Source organism: Eschscholzia californica, unplaced genomic scaffold (assembly GCF_041429995.1).
Source record: "Eschscholzia californica isolate CP2 unplaced genomic scaffold, dmEscCali1.0.p SCAF_1, whole genome shotgun sequence".
Taxonomy (NCBI): domain Eukaryota; kingdom Viridiplantae; phylum Streptophyta; class Magnoliopsida; order Ranunculales; family Papaveraceae; genus Eschscholzia; species Eschscholzia californica.
Window position 1 is genome coordinate 41224888 of NW_028238198.1, and position 13923 is coordinate 41238810.

Consider the following 13923-nt stretch of genomic DNA (forward strand, 5'->3'; position numbering starts at 1 on the left):
AAGAGAATATACTTAATTCGATGGGGGTGGGGGTGAGGGGAAAAAAGGTTTTAGATATGGAGTCTAATTCTTGCTCTTCACTTCCCCGCTACAACAACTTTTAAACGAAGTGGGACAACGAAAGGTTAGATTCAAATAAACATGGATTTGGTTTCAATATTTCATAAAGAGGAGGCGAACTTGTAACAAGTGTGGCGGAAAAGGATTTGGGACACAACCGCTAAGTGTGCATTGCTACGAAATGTCGTTACTGTGCCCCCTTGTGAAGTGCTTTGCTTGTACAAGGAGACACCTCCTAGAGTATGGGGTGATTCTGAGTAATGCTTTATACACCATGCATATAGAGAAACAAACCAAGCCATTGATTACCCATCAAAGAGAACACCGATATAAGGAGTTTAAAAAATGGGGTATGACTATTTGCCAACGAAGTTGAAGACATATTAGGAGAGTATGGGACTAGGGTATGCGATTGAAGACTCCATAATACTTTCGCCATTCTTTATTTTATTTAGTTGCTATGTCTAGTTCATAATTTTTTCCCACAAATAATTATTTATAACGGTGAGACCCTTTAACCCGCTGATCTCCTTCATCCATTGTGGATGGTAATAAATCACACAATTAAAGATTGATGGGTGGGCAACAATAACTTGATCTGTAGACTTTCAAATAGACGAAGTTATGGTTGAATCTGTAGACAAATAAAAAAGAAATTAAACCGTGAAGTCTTGGGACTCCAGGATGGTGTTTAGTGATCAAAAAATGGTCATCAGTTGACTATGGTCAATGAGTCGAGAAGAGACCAAAAGCCCGCGGCTCAACCCGCGTCAAGTCAACAGGGGGTTGAATCTGAAGGAGGTCTGCCACTCAAGCCCATAACTGGGGGTCGACACGATTGTCCTATGCGCCTTAAGCCCTTCCATGACTCCAATACAACCAGGTTTGCCCTGGGATTTATGAGAAGGCTAGGAAAGTCCAAGCAGGGCCGATAGCTTAATCCCGAAACATGAAGAGATAGAAGCGTGCCCAACCCTTACCGACTTAATCCATAATCTAATCAAAGATCCCAGTCGGTAAGGATCTTAATTATTTAGCTAACTTGGGCTTCAAGAGTCTTTCAAGGAGGAAACATCTCCTAAAGAATCTATATAACTCGAAAACATATCTATCAAGGATTTTAACACAGAAGAACTCATAAATATCAAAGATACGGGATAACTCCAAAGGGAAACCTAATATCTTCTAACTACGAAATAGTAGTATCTATCCAACATAGTGGACCTCAACCGCCTCAATCACGTCGCCTAACAACAATTGGCCAAAGGAGTCTATAAAAGGTCGTCAACTCCCTTCGAAGAAGGTACGAACTTCAGAGTTCATTCAATATTCAATTCTTTTTACTACAAGGGCAATCTGACTATCTTGAGCGTTGGAGAATTTATGAGCTCCTTACAGGTTTTCCCCCCAGGTTTAAAGGAGTATGAGAGGGAACAAGATTGATCCCAACGAGATGCAATGTATCAGTCTCATCAATTATAGTGGGATCTAGCATCACAAATTCATTATTCTAACTAATATACCAGATTGATAATTTTGTACAACAACAACGCCGACGAAGTGGGTTGCGACAATCAGGTTAGCAACTAGAAAGATAGATGCTGAGGGTATCACCTTGTTGTATCGTCGAAGGGTGGCTCATTTCGTAAAGTGGTCAGAGCTTCGACTCTACGAGGTATTTTGTCATGTTAGTCTCCTAGAGCAGGTCGAGAGGTCGACTTAATGGGAGATTTAGCAGGTCGAGAGGTCGAATTGACTAGAGATACTAGAAGAATTTCAAGGGTGTTGGAGCTTGAATCGAGATGAAATCAGTAGATTTCTTGAGAGGATATTCGAGTTGTAAAGTTCAAGCCGACATAATTCGATGCCCATCATAGCTTAAGTCTCCTTCTACTTATAGGTATTTGATAGACTCGTGGAATTTATCATATCCAAAATATTTGGGTTGAGGATTACTTTGAACCCTATGGGAGAATCATTCGGCTAGCCAGTTTGTCGCCTAGAATAGCTTGACCATGCGTTGCGCCGCTTCGACTTCAGACTCTTCGTAGTCTCAAATGGCTTTGAAATGTTTGAGGCGACGTAGGGTCTTCAAGTGACTTAGTTAAGAGATATGTGGCGAGATCTTACGAGTCGAGGTTGACTCGATAACTCGTAGGCTCGATTGAGGGTGACTAGGGGGTGTTTGGAGTATTATCACTTTGGTGGATAAAAGTTCGTCTATTTGGTCGTCGACATGGGCTTCGGAGCCATTGGTCGGACTTGTAGTGGGTCGGATTCTTCGTTAGAGAGTGTCCAACCGGTAGGCGAGTGGGTTGTGCGGAAGTGACACTTCATGCAAAGTAGGTTGGGCCTAGCGGCGTAGGCCTAATACGAATTTTGGCCACTACACCCTTCCCATATTTAACCATTACCATTTCACATTCTCGAGGGTGGTTGTCAACCTCTATATTATATAGAGGTTTTTAACATGCTACGATCGTTATCGTTCACTCTTAGATCTGGCCAGTCTTTTAGATGCAATCTATATTTGTTCTTTACTTAAATGATTAAAGATATAATTTGAGATAACTGAATACCTTGAATGTAGACCTACTCCAGACCTAACTAAATAGGAATCAACTGTTCATCGAGAGTGAAAAAACCCATTAATTTTGTGAAGGTCTAGAGTAGGCTTTGTCTTGAAACCTCTTTTAGCATTACTCGTAAGATGATTTCATTTACTCTTTTTCAGAATAATTGCTAGATTAATATGATTTACTCTTCCGTTCATGTCGGCAGACTTCCATCACCATCGAACTTTGATTTCATTTTCAAATCTTCGTTCTCCTCTCCTCCCACCACCCACAACCACCACCGCCACCACCTCAGTTCACCACCATCATTTCTCTCTCCTCTATCGCTCTCCACCATCTCTCTCCCCTTCGCGAAACAACTAAATATTTTGTTTGGGAGAAATCCTCTCAAATCAGATATCAATCTAGTTTGAGGGAAATCTCCCAAACCAGATCGGTTGTTTTGGCGAAGAGGACATAGATAGTGAAAGAGAGATATGAGGAGGAGATAGTGTGGAGGAAAAAAGGAGAAAATATGAGAGAGAGATATAACATGTAATGGTGGTGGTTGGGTGTAGTGGTGTTGGTGGGAGGTGAAGAGGATGAAGAATATCTGAAAATACCCTTTGAAAGCTCACTGATGGTGGAAGTCTGTAAGCAATCCTTGTCCGCGTGGCGTGAAGGAAAGAAGTAGTGGACGAGATTACGCATAAAACAAAAACATTTTTCCACCTAAAAATTTTAGGTCGCGACTTTGGGGAGTAAAGAAAAATATCTGGGGCATAAAAAATTAGCCAATAAAGATTGATTTAGAGGGCATATTCTTCTTGTAATCCAAAAATTGACTTGATCAAACATTGCCTCCTAATCTCCCTCTCTCTTTCTCTTACTTATTGTCTCCCTCTCCCTTTCTCTCCTTCTCTTACTCATTATCTCCCTCTCTCTTTCTCTCATCATCCCTCTCTCTCTTTCTCCCACAGTCACACATTATTTCTCTTTCTCGTTCTCACTCTAGATCTCCCACCCTCTGTCATTATAGATTACTTTTAACTCTCTCACGGTAGACATATATCTTTGTATATTACTTTCTCTTTCTTTCTCTTTCGCAGTCTTTATCTCTGTTTGTCGCAATCTCTATCTCTCATTCTCTCTCTTGCGGTTTGTATAGATATATCTGTGGAGATCACAAAGTTCGTGCCCAAGAAACGTGTTATGGCCACGAAATGTTCAGATCCACGAAAAGTTTTGTGGCCACAGAATGTTTTGTGGCTAAGGAATGGCCAGAGACACGAAGCGTTTTGTGGCCGCAAAACATTCCGTGACCACAAAATTCTCATAAGGTTTCGCCAGAACCCCTTACTCGAGGTATGGTTCTGGCGAAGGGAACACTTCCGTTCGCGGGAACAGTTTCTGAGAGAGAAACAATGAGAGATCGATAGAGAAATAATGAAAGATTGAGAGCGAAACAATGAGAGATCGAGAGACATAGATAATGAGAGCAATAGAGAGAGGTAGTGAGAGACCAAGAGAGAGAAAGAGCGTAACAGTGAGTGGGAGAGGAGAGAAAATAAGTGGTAATGGTGGTCGGAATGGTGGTGGTGAATGTGATAGAGAAGACGAAGATTAGAGGATAATGTTTGATCATGTTAATTTTTGTTTTAAAAAATAATATACCTCCAAGAATGTACAAAAAAAAAATATGATTCTTTAGAGAATTTATTGAGTTGAGATTATTCTTAACGCCCAAAGCCATGGCCAAAATTTAAAGCTACTTGAGTTTTTTTTGTCTTTTATTAAGGTCGCGGCTTTGGGGAATAAAGAAAATTCTCCGGGGAAATAAAGACTTTTCTTGAAACTAGTCAAATAAGATTGATTTTTATGTTTCTGTTTTATTGCTAAGGGGCTTTTAATTTTAGAAGATGCTATAACTCATCACTTCTCTACCACCTCATCTTCTCGCCACCTCAGCATCTTCTCCGGCGAAGGTTGCCGACCGACTAGTTTTCCGGCCGGTGACCTCTAAACATAAAAAAAAGGAAATTATATTTTTTTTCTCTCTCTCTAACACTCCGACGAAGGGAGACCTTCGCCGGAGGTCCGGTCTGTCCATGGACAGACCAGATTCGGTCTGTTCATGGACAGACCAGATCCGGTCTGTTCATGGACATACCAGATCCGATCTGTCTATGGACAGACCTTGAAGAAGGTCTGTCCATGGACAGACAAGATCTGGTCTGTTCATGGACAGACCAGATCTCCGGTGAAGGTCTCCCTTCGCGCGGAGTGTTAGAGAGAGAGAGAGGAAGAGAGAAAAAAAATTGTTTTTTTGAAGGTCGCCGGCCGGAAAATTTTCCTGCCGGCAATTTTCGCCGGAGAAGATGATGAGGTGGCGAGAAATTTTCCGGCCGACAATTTTCGCCGGAGAAGATGATGAGGTGGCGAGAAGATGAAGTGGCAGAGAGAACAGATGAGATGGAGGAGAACTTTCAAAAAAATGTAATTTGCATTCCCCATAAAAATTTATTCTCCGGAGAATATAAAAAAAATCTGGAGAATTTATTCCCGGAGAATTTTCTTTATTCCCCAAAGCCGCGGCCTTTATTAATCATAAGTGTAGTAGTCCAGTTTACCTACATTTGGCTTTTGGAAACACATGCTCCTATAGATGTTCGCGTCCTCCGCCTTGCAGAGGCTATTTCTCATGGCATCCAAACCCCAACGTCTTCATCCAAGTAATTTCCCTCTCTCTCACTTACAATCTGATAGTCTCGCCCTTCCGTATTCTCTAACTCTTTCTCTCTCATTTTTCAACCAGTTGCTGAAACTTCAGTTCTAACTTCCGCTAAGAAACCGAGGAAAATGACGACGGATTCCGCTATGAAGGACGGGTTCTCCAAATATACAGAATACCTAAATGAACTTGTAAGCTTCTCTTACTTGTTATTAACTTTTTAGCTTTTTGTTATTGTTGTTGTAAATTAGGGTATTTTAGTTTAGGGGAAACTATTTGATGGTTTAGGGAGATGAGCCCTAATTTGTTCCTGATAAGAGGTAGTAATAGGTTCTTTGTATAAATTGATTTTATTTTTGCATGTTTGATGATCATTTGCATAGTCAATTTGGTGATTTGAACATCTGATGTTAGTGGTTTTAAGGGATAAGAATACTGATGGTTTCTACTGTTGAAACCACATTTACCCCTGGAAGATCGATTTGTTAGAGGCCTAGAGGGAGGTTTTGATGATTGAACCCACGATGGTCAGAGTCTTCCGTCTTTGATGTCGTGCAAAGAACTATCTGCCCTAGAAACTTGGACTTGGTTGAGTGGTATCATGTGTTTCTTTCCGCATTAGAGAGCTGGGTTCAAGACTTGGCACTGAGCTTCATGATCCTCTTTACAAACATGCTGGCATTTGCAAAATGAAAACCCACCTAAGCTAGAATTCTCAAAGCTCAAAAGATTAAAGGGAGGCTTAAAAATTCATGAAAGTGAAAGCGCAAGATCGTAGACCCAGACACTAGGTCATGCTTGGACTTATGGGCAATGTCTGGTTATTTTTTATTCCCTCTAGCATTTATTGTCAACTTGCATTTTCCCCTAGGCAAACTGCGTTGATTAGCAGGAAAAGCTTAACCGCGAGAAATTTCAGCTAGCTGAAGCGACCCCATCCAAAATCATTGCCCTGGCCTATTACTCAATGACTAGTCGCACCTTTGACAACATAGCTTTCGAGATACTTTATTTTTTTATTTTGAGGCTTTGAATTAATATGTATAAAGAACAAATGTACAAAGGAAACTGAACTCGCTATGTTACATCATCAATTCATCATAGCCTCCTAATCGTGTACAAAATCCATGTACAATGTTAGTTTTGCCCAATTCATATTTCTACTCCAATGTAATAGCAAATCTTTAACATCCTCTGCATCTATCCTATGAGGGTTTGATTCCTTGAAGATCTTGTTGTTTCTATCCTTCCGAAAACTCCAAATGATCACCATGAGGATCAACTTTCGCAGACCCTTCCCTGTTTTAGGAATTTTTACTCGCTGCCATTGTCGTAATGCTTGATCGATAGACTTTGAAGGCACCAGCTGTTGTTGAAAGCATCGATGAAGTAAAACCATTGGCCTACAGCCACTTTACAATGCAAAAGAAGGTGATCTGTAGATTCTCCTCGCCTTACACATACTGCATCTGTTCACCAGCTGAAATCCCCTATACTTCAGTTGATTCACTGTTGGTAGCTTACGGAGGCAGGCAGCCCAAATAGTGAAGCTAACTCTGGGAGACGTCGGTTTCCCCCAAATCAAATTTTGAAAGTATAGAATTGTATCTGGGTTTGGCTAATTCATCCTTCGGGGTAGCATCGTGTTACCGAAAGGTCTTCTCCCTCTCCTTCCATACTTCGAATCCGCTTTTTCGCTCAAATGACTTGTATGGTGTCTAATAAGGCAATAAGTTTAGCAAAATTGGGTTTCGCATTCATTGAGGATCCTTCTGGTACGCATGTCCTAACCTCTTTGGGTAGTGTCGTATACCGGACTCACATTAGCCTCCTTCATAATGGATATGTGGTAAATGGTCGGGAATATTTCTTTGAGACAGATGGTAGAGTACCATTCATTACCAAAATTGTATGATTTTTTTCCTTTTGAATAATTTGAATTAATATTAAAATCAAAGATGTGTCTGACAACACAGGTTACATTATATGGAGGTTGTGTATGTTATGTCATAACATTTTCCCAATTGAAAACAAGATCATGGAATAATGTAGTTTTTAACCATTTTAATTTTTAAGGTCCTGCTCCAACGGTATAACATCCCTTTCACATATTCCTCTTGCAACGAGCTCTCAAGATCACTCTCTTCAAATATCTTGTTATTTTTGTCCTTCCACAGACACCATGTTATGGCGACTGGTATCATTGTATGATCTTTCCGTCTCCAAGTTCCCACTTTGTGATACTGTTAAAATGCACCATTCTTATTTTGAATTCTTCCCACACCCCACAACCGTTAGGTATGTTAAAATTTCAAGTTGGACCAGCTTCCCTTGTTTACCCCGTATTTTTCCCTGATGATGTTGCGCCACGGAGCAGTCTTTTCTTGGCCGAATCGCCAAATCCAGTTAGCCAGCAAGGCAGTGCTCAGATTTCTCATATTCTTAAATCTCAACGGCAATCCTCCTTCCTTGAGATATTTACAAATTATGGTCCGAGCAACTTAATGCATTCATCTCGTATCTTCCTTGTCGTCCCAGAGGAAATCAGACATTTTCCTGTCTATAATTTTGAGGTCTGTGGAGATAGCATATAAAGATAGGTAGTAGATCGGAAGGGCTGAAATAACTGCCTTCATAAGAGTTATTCCCCCCCTCTGGACAAAGTTCTAGCCTACCATACAGAGATAAAGATACTATAGTTAGTCTCTCATATGGAGAAACTTATTTTCAGTCATTTTTAGTTTATATCTGTATTGACTATTGAGATTATTGTTCTGCTATCTTTGTTGTGTAGAATGACAAGAGGGAAAGAGTGGTAAAAGCAAGTCGTGATATTACCATTAACAGTAAAAAGGTCATCTTTCAAGTGCATAGGTAACAATTCATTGTCACCATTTACTGCTCTTTTGCCACTACAATTTCTTTTCTTTGATTTTCCTGTTGTTAATGATTGTTTGTGTTATCTCTTAGAGTTTCAAATCAATTATTTGCATCAACATATTCTTGCAAGTTGCAAGCATACATATTAGGATGATAAAGTACCTCTCTAAGTTAACGTCTTTTGTTTACAGTGTAACAACTAACAATGATTGATCGAAAAGCAATAATTGTAACTGAAAAATAATGGACCTAATAAACAAGACAAAATAATGTACACATGTTCCGTCTCATACCTTCTATTGGTATCAGAATCAGATACAGCAGATATTTATAGTACAAGCAGCAAAAGTGGATCCTTATGCTTTTAATATCATACAAAGCAGAAACACGATGATATAAAATAAACAATGGAGCTTTTGAATATGATTTATTTGTCTGAGCAAAACAAATTGAAGAACTCCTTAGATATTCTAAGAAGAAAACTGCTTCTTCTTAGATTCAATCAACTTGTCTGCAAAATCTTTTCACCAAAGGATTAATATCAACCTTCTCTGATCTCTTCTTTCTCTTCTTATGGTGGATTACTAGATTAAGCATCCTTCACCTCTGTTGTTTGAGGCGGGAGGCGAGGTGTGCACCTCACACAAAGGCAGCTGTTATTGCCTTTGTTTGACTCTATCAACCACATTCGACAAAATTCATTACCTGTTAAAAGTTACAACCTACAATCAAATAACCATATGTATCCAACATCATTAAACAAGCCTCCAAAGGAGTGAAGAAGAAGAAGAATAACACGAAAACGAGTGGAGAAGAATAAGAAGACTACCCCGAAGCTTAAAACGAGTGAAGAAGAAGAAGAAAAAGAAAGTAAAGAAGAAGACTAAACTGAAGAAGAAGACTAAACTGAAGAAGAACAAATAAACGAGTTAGCTTTGAGTTGAAGAGGAAGACTGTTGGTTGAAAAGTGAAGGAGAGTTCATCGGTCAACAATGGAAAAGAAGTCGATCAGGGCTAGAGAGAGAAACAGAAACTGATTCCAAATGAAGTCGAGTTGGGCCAAACCAATTTAAAAATTGTTGTTGACAGTTGACACCCTCATCGCCTTTGCGCCATACTTCGCTTCTCCTAGTCGCCTAAAGGCGCTCGCCTAAACATCTAAAGGCGTCACCCGGAAAAACAAGGAGAATTCGCCTCCAAATCGCCTTGTGAGCTTAGTCAAACAAGACATTGTTGTCATGACTTATGCGACACTTTGTAACTGCATGGGGATATCTCTTCTGTGGGGTATCTTATTGAGTGAGTCCAATTCTACTTGGTAGTTGGAGGAACCCTCATTGCCCAGGTTTGGATACACCGATCGACTTAGTCAAAGCCCTTGTAAAACTCGTGAGTTTGTACTACTCTTAGAATCTCGAGGTTGTAGACACGTGCGACCCTACTATCATCCACTGAATATTAACGAAGTCGTGACGGATTGGCTCAATGTGTTAGAAAACATCAGACACAGGGACTGGGGGTCTAACCTCTGACTAAATACTCATTTCATCATCAAATGATTGTCCTCGTGAGTCATGATCTCAGAATTACGACAATCGAGCTCACAAGCTACAAGTAGAGTTACCTGATGTCTCTTATGCATCTCATACTAAAATACACGTGGCTCTTCTTTGGCCGCACAAGTTATTTCGATCGGCGACTAATATAAAGAATATGAACAGTGCATACATAGAACATAAATTACAACATGCCGATGGCTCACATGGATTTTATTTCCGAAATGAATTACAGCATGTTTAGGATTATTAAGTACTATTCTAGTATTCTCAACTCCTGTACTTCCAATAGTGCATTTCACTTGTGAGTTACAACCCCGAGACCATGAAATTTACCAACATATAAAGTAAGAAATCAGTACATGCGTGACACACTTAAATGCCTATTTACTGGTGAAATAAAATCTACTTTAGGTATAAAATAGCATAACAAGTAAATCTCTATTGAGGTTCTGTAACGTGTGACATCTGTATATATCAAGAAATTTAAAAGAACGAAGATACAAACTACTCTACTTAACAAATTCTCTAGACCAATCATAACGGATTAACGGGCCAGTAGAATTAACTATTTGCGAGATTTAGTGTCCGCGCCTTTTCTTTTGGTGGAGTCCTGTTGTTCTAGGAATTAAAGTTTGTACTTTTTCTTCATTACAGGATTAGTAAGTTTAACAGAGAAGAAGTACTGGAGAAGGCTGAAAAAGATTTAGCAGCAGTCACCAATCAGTACATCTCTCGACTAGTGAAAGAATTGCAAGGGACTGATTTCTGGAAACTGAGACGAGCATATTCTCCCGGGGTTGAAACTAGATTCCTTTCACCTATAAAATGATCAAGTCTGAAATGCCTTTGACAGGTTGACATTTGTAACCACTTTCATGTTTGGGCACTTGCAGATACAGGAATACGTTGAAGCTGCAACTCTCTGTAAATTCTGTAAATCTGGGACACTCTTGGACCTTGCAGAGATGAATGCTACTTTACGACCACTGAGTGATCCATCACTGGAGCCTTTGCAAATTAATGTGCTGGATTATCTATTGGGGGTAACTGCTAGATCCTTTTCTTGTCTGTATTCTGTAATAGGAGAACATCAAAGTTATGTCACCGGTATACTGAATAAAAACCAACTAAACATTCGGTCCTCCAATTTGTTAATTGCTCATGTTTCGTGCCTCTAAATTAATGAATCCGCTGATTGAACATTCCCAGAATTTCTTACTCGAAAATTTTCTATTTCCTAACAAATGGTAGATTTCTGATTTTCATCTGCTGCACGATCCACATTTTTCACTTTATTATTTGTCCACTTGTCGTCTTAGTAACAATCTATAATTCTCCGTTAAGCTTAAGCAATTTATTTCCAGCTTGCCGATTTGACTGGAGAGTTAATGAGACTGGCCATTGGAAGAATATCAGATGGAGAACTGGGATATGCTGAGACTATATGCAGGTTTGTTCGTGAAATCTACAGGGAACTAACCCTTGTTGTCCCACATATGGATGATAACTCTGAGATGAGGAAGAAGATGGAGGTCATGCTCCAAAGTGTTGTGAAGATAGAAAACGGTATAGTTCTCTTACTTGTCGCACTTCTAAAGTTACAAGCCTTTTCATAAATGGTAGGTCTAAGCATGGGCTGGAAAATTTCAAGTTAAGTAAAATTGAAGTAGAATTCACTTTGATGCTGTCAATTAAAGATAACAGATGTATTGCAGGGATGGTGTTTCGTGTTTAAAATTTTGGTATATGCATGTGGAAATCTCATTTTCTCTTAGTAAGATTAGTCTTTTGAAGTTTTTGAAGTTTCAACAAGACAACAAATCACCACTGAAAATGAACCCTGTTCTCGATTGGCACGGAAGTAACTCAAATTTCTTTGAGGACCCCAATTTGTAGGAAAATAAGGCTACTTTCTAATCATGTAGAGGGAAAATATTTCTTGCCTAGTGAAGGAAAACAGATAAACATTAGATTCATGTTGCAGAATACGAATTATATCTAAGAAAGATATAGACAATAATGATGGTACAGTCTTATCAGGAAATTAATCCTTCTATTTTCCTTCTCCATTCTATATTTGTCTTCCCCAATTACCCTTTAAAAAAAAGACATTTTTCCCACTTACATATTTTCATGCAAATGTGTTTCTTTATTGCGGAAATTTCAAAAGATGGTCAAGAAGCATTAAAAAGGTAAGCAAGGACAAGGTTAAAATGTCACAGACAGTTGGTTTAAGCTATTTTTATGAGCAATAAATATTTGGTATTCATGTATATATAGGAGTTAGAAGTAATTTGACATTCAATTTCTGATTAGCATGCCAAATTATGATAGTCAGTCCAAATGAGATGGTGTATCTGTGCCTGTTGACGAAGAGAACTAGAACTTGCAGATTTTGTAAATAAATGAATCGTATACGTATCCATGTATTCATTTTTATTCTGGTTTTTGTACAGCTTGCTTTGGTGTTCATGTGAGAGGATCAGAATACATTCCATCTCTGGGAATGGGGGACCAAAATTATGCATTTTTAGGTGCAGGAGCAGACATTGAACTGTAAAAGTAATTAGTCTCTCCTTTTGTCTTTCTTATGTAAGATATTTTATCATGAAAGGAACTGGATATCATTAAGCAACTTGTTCAATATTTTGCAATCATTTTTCTTTTTGAAACTTTGAATGAATTTTATTCAAAAGAAAGAATGAAACACAATAGATCCCGAAGAGCCTATGCAATTACAATACTATTCGCGACATCCAAGCTTCCAATTATGTCTAATGTCGTAATTCGACGTATTATAATGTTGTAATTTCTAGTCCAATGAAATGTATCTTTTTAACATCCTCTGCCACGACTATGTTATTTATGTTTTCCTCTTTGAAGATCTTGTTGTTTGTATCTTTTCATATGTTCCATATGATTGCTTCGGGCACCATATTCTGGACTTCTCTGTGTTTGTCCAATCGTCCTTGCTCTAGATTCTGTCCAATTGTCCGTGCTACAGATTTTGCCCAATCGTCCTTGCTCTACACCAACAGACCTTGAGTAGTCCTATGAAGTAATTCCACGTCTTCTGCCCATGGTCATGGACAGTGTAGGAAAATGCGATCAATTGATACTGAGTCCTGACACACTACCATTTTTTTTTGTTAAGATGACACACTACCCATTTGTTTATCAATCTATATCCTCTATTGTTGAGTTGATCTATAGTTGCACACCATCCACTTGTTTATCAATCTACATCCTCTCTTATTGAGGATGATCCATAGTGGGTACCTTTTGAAGGCAAGCTGAACATATGGTAAAATCCAACACTCAGTGAGATTGATTTTTAGTATGTTCTTTTTTTTTTTTTTTTTTTTTTATAGGAAACGTTGCAAGGTGTTGCAAAACGCTGTAAGGTAATGCAAAGTTTTCGCAATATGTTGCAAAGCTGCCGCAAGGTGTTGCAAAACTGCCGAATTTTTTTACAAAGTTGTCGGAAAGTGTTGCAAAGATGTCACAAGGTGTTACAAAACCATGATAAGTGTTGCAAATTAAATAAAGTACCTAAGGAACCCAAGACTAAAAAAATATTGACTGATCCTTCTCTACCAAAACAAAATTTACAGGAAGCTCTGACCAAATAACCTGTTCCGTTAATTTTGTGGAATCATCTTCTTTCTCTGGTCTCTGTTTTCTTTTCATGTTCATTTTTCTACTAGAGCGACTCTCCAGAATTTATTGCATCTCATTAATGGGTGCCAATTTGTGAAGGTAATCTCAGATTGCTCGTCTGGAGCCTTGGCTACATATGTTCAACCTTAGTAACTAGTGGTGGCTCTTGGAGCCTTGGCTGTAGGTGTATGTTCAATCTTAGTAACTAGCGAAACCTTAATCGAAGATAAAATTTCATACCAGTGGTCTTGGACCTATAGCGTCAAAAGTAGTTGCAATATCATTAACAGCTAAAGATGGTGTTCTTATAGCGCCACATCGTTCGCAAGATTGTTCGAAACCTGAACTATGTGTGGACAACTGAGCTTAGTAACTGTCGACTTTTTAGGTACAACTGTGGAGCCTTCGGCAAGAAAAAAAGACCCCGAATATGAAAATTTAAACTAAGTGTCTAAAACATAAAATAATATCAATAACT

At 38.8% G+C, this 13923-nt stretch overlaps 1 protein-coding gene across 1 annotated transcript; it reads left to right on the forward strand.

The window, feature by feature from the left end:
* Positions 1–5294: 5294 nt before the first annotated feature.
* Positions 5295–12420, forward strand: LOC147566881 (Translin family protein). Its single transcript, XM_086653439.1, has 7 exons — positions 5295–5347; positions 5431–5537; positions 8141–8220; positions 10440–10581; positions 10679–10828; positions 11150–11351; positions 12242–12420. Exons 1-7 carry the CDS (start codon positions 5317–5319, stop codon positions 12343–12345), a joined length of 816 nt encoding a protein of 271 aa, XP_086509565.1. The 5' UTR covers positions 5295–5316; the 3' UTR covers positions 12346–12420.
* Positions 12421–13923: the final 1503 nt, after the last annotated feature.

Excerpts from the sequence above, each read along its gene's own strand:
- LOC147566881 (XM_086653439.1), top strand. The coding sequence starts at position 5,317 with ATGGCATCCAAACCCCAACGTCTTCATCCAA. Across the intron at positions 5,538-8,140 it reads CAGAATACCTAAATGAACTT|AATGACAAGAGGGAAAGAGT; the intron begins GTAAGCTTCTCT and ends TTTGTTGTGTAG. Across the intron at positions 8,221-10,439 it reads GTCATCTTTCAAGTGCATAG|GATTAGTAAGTTTAACAGAG; the intron begins GTAACAATTCAT and ends TCTTCATTACAG.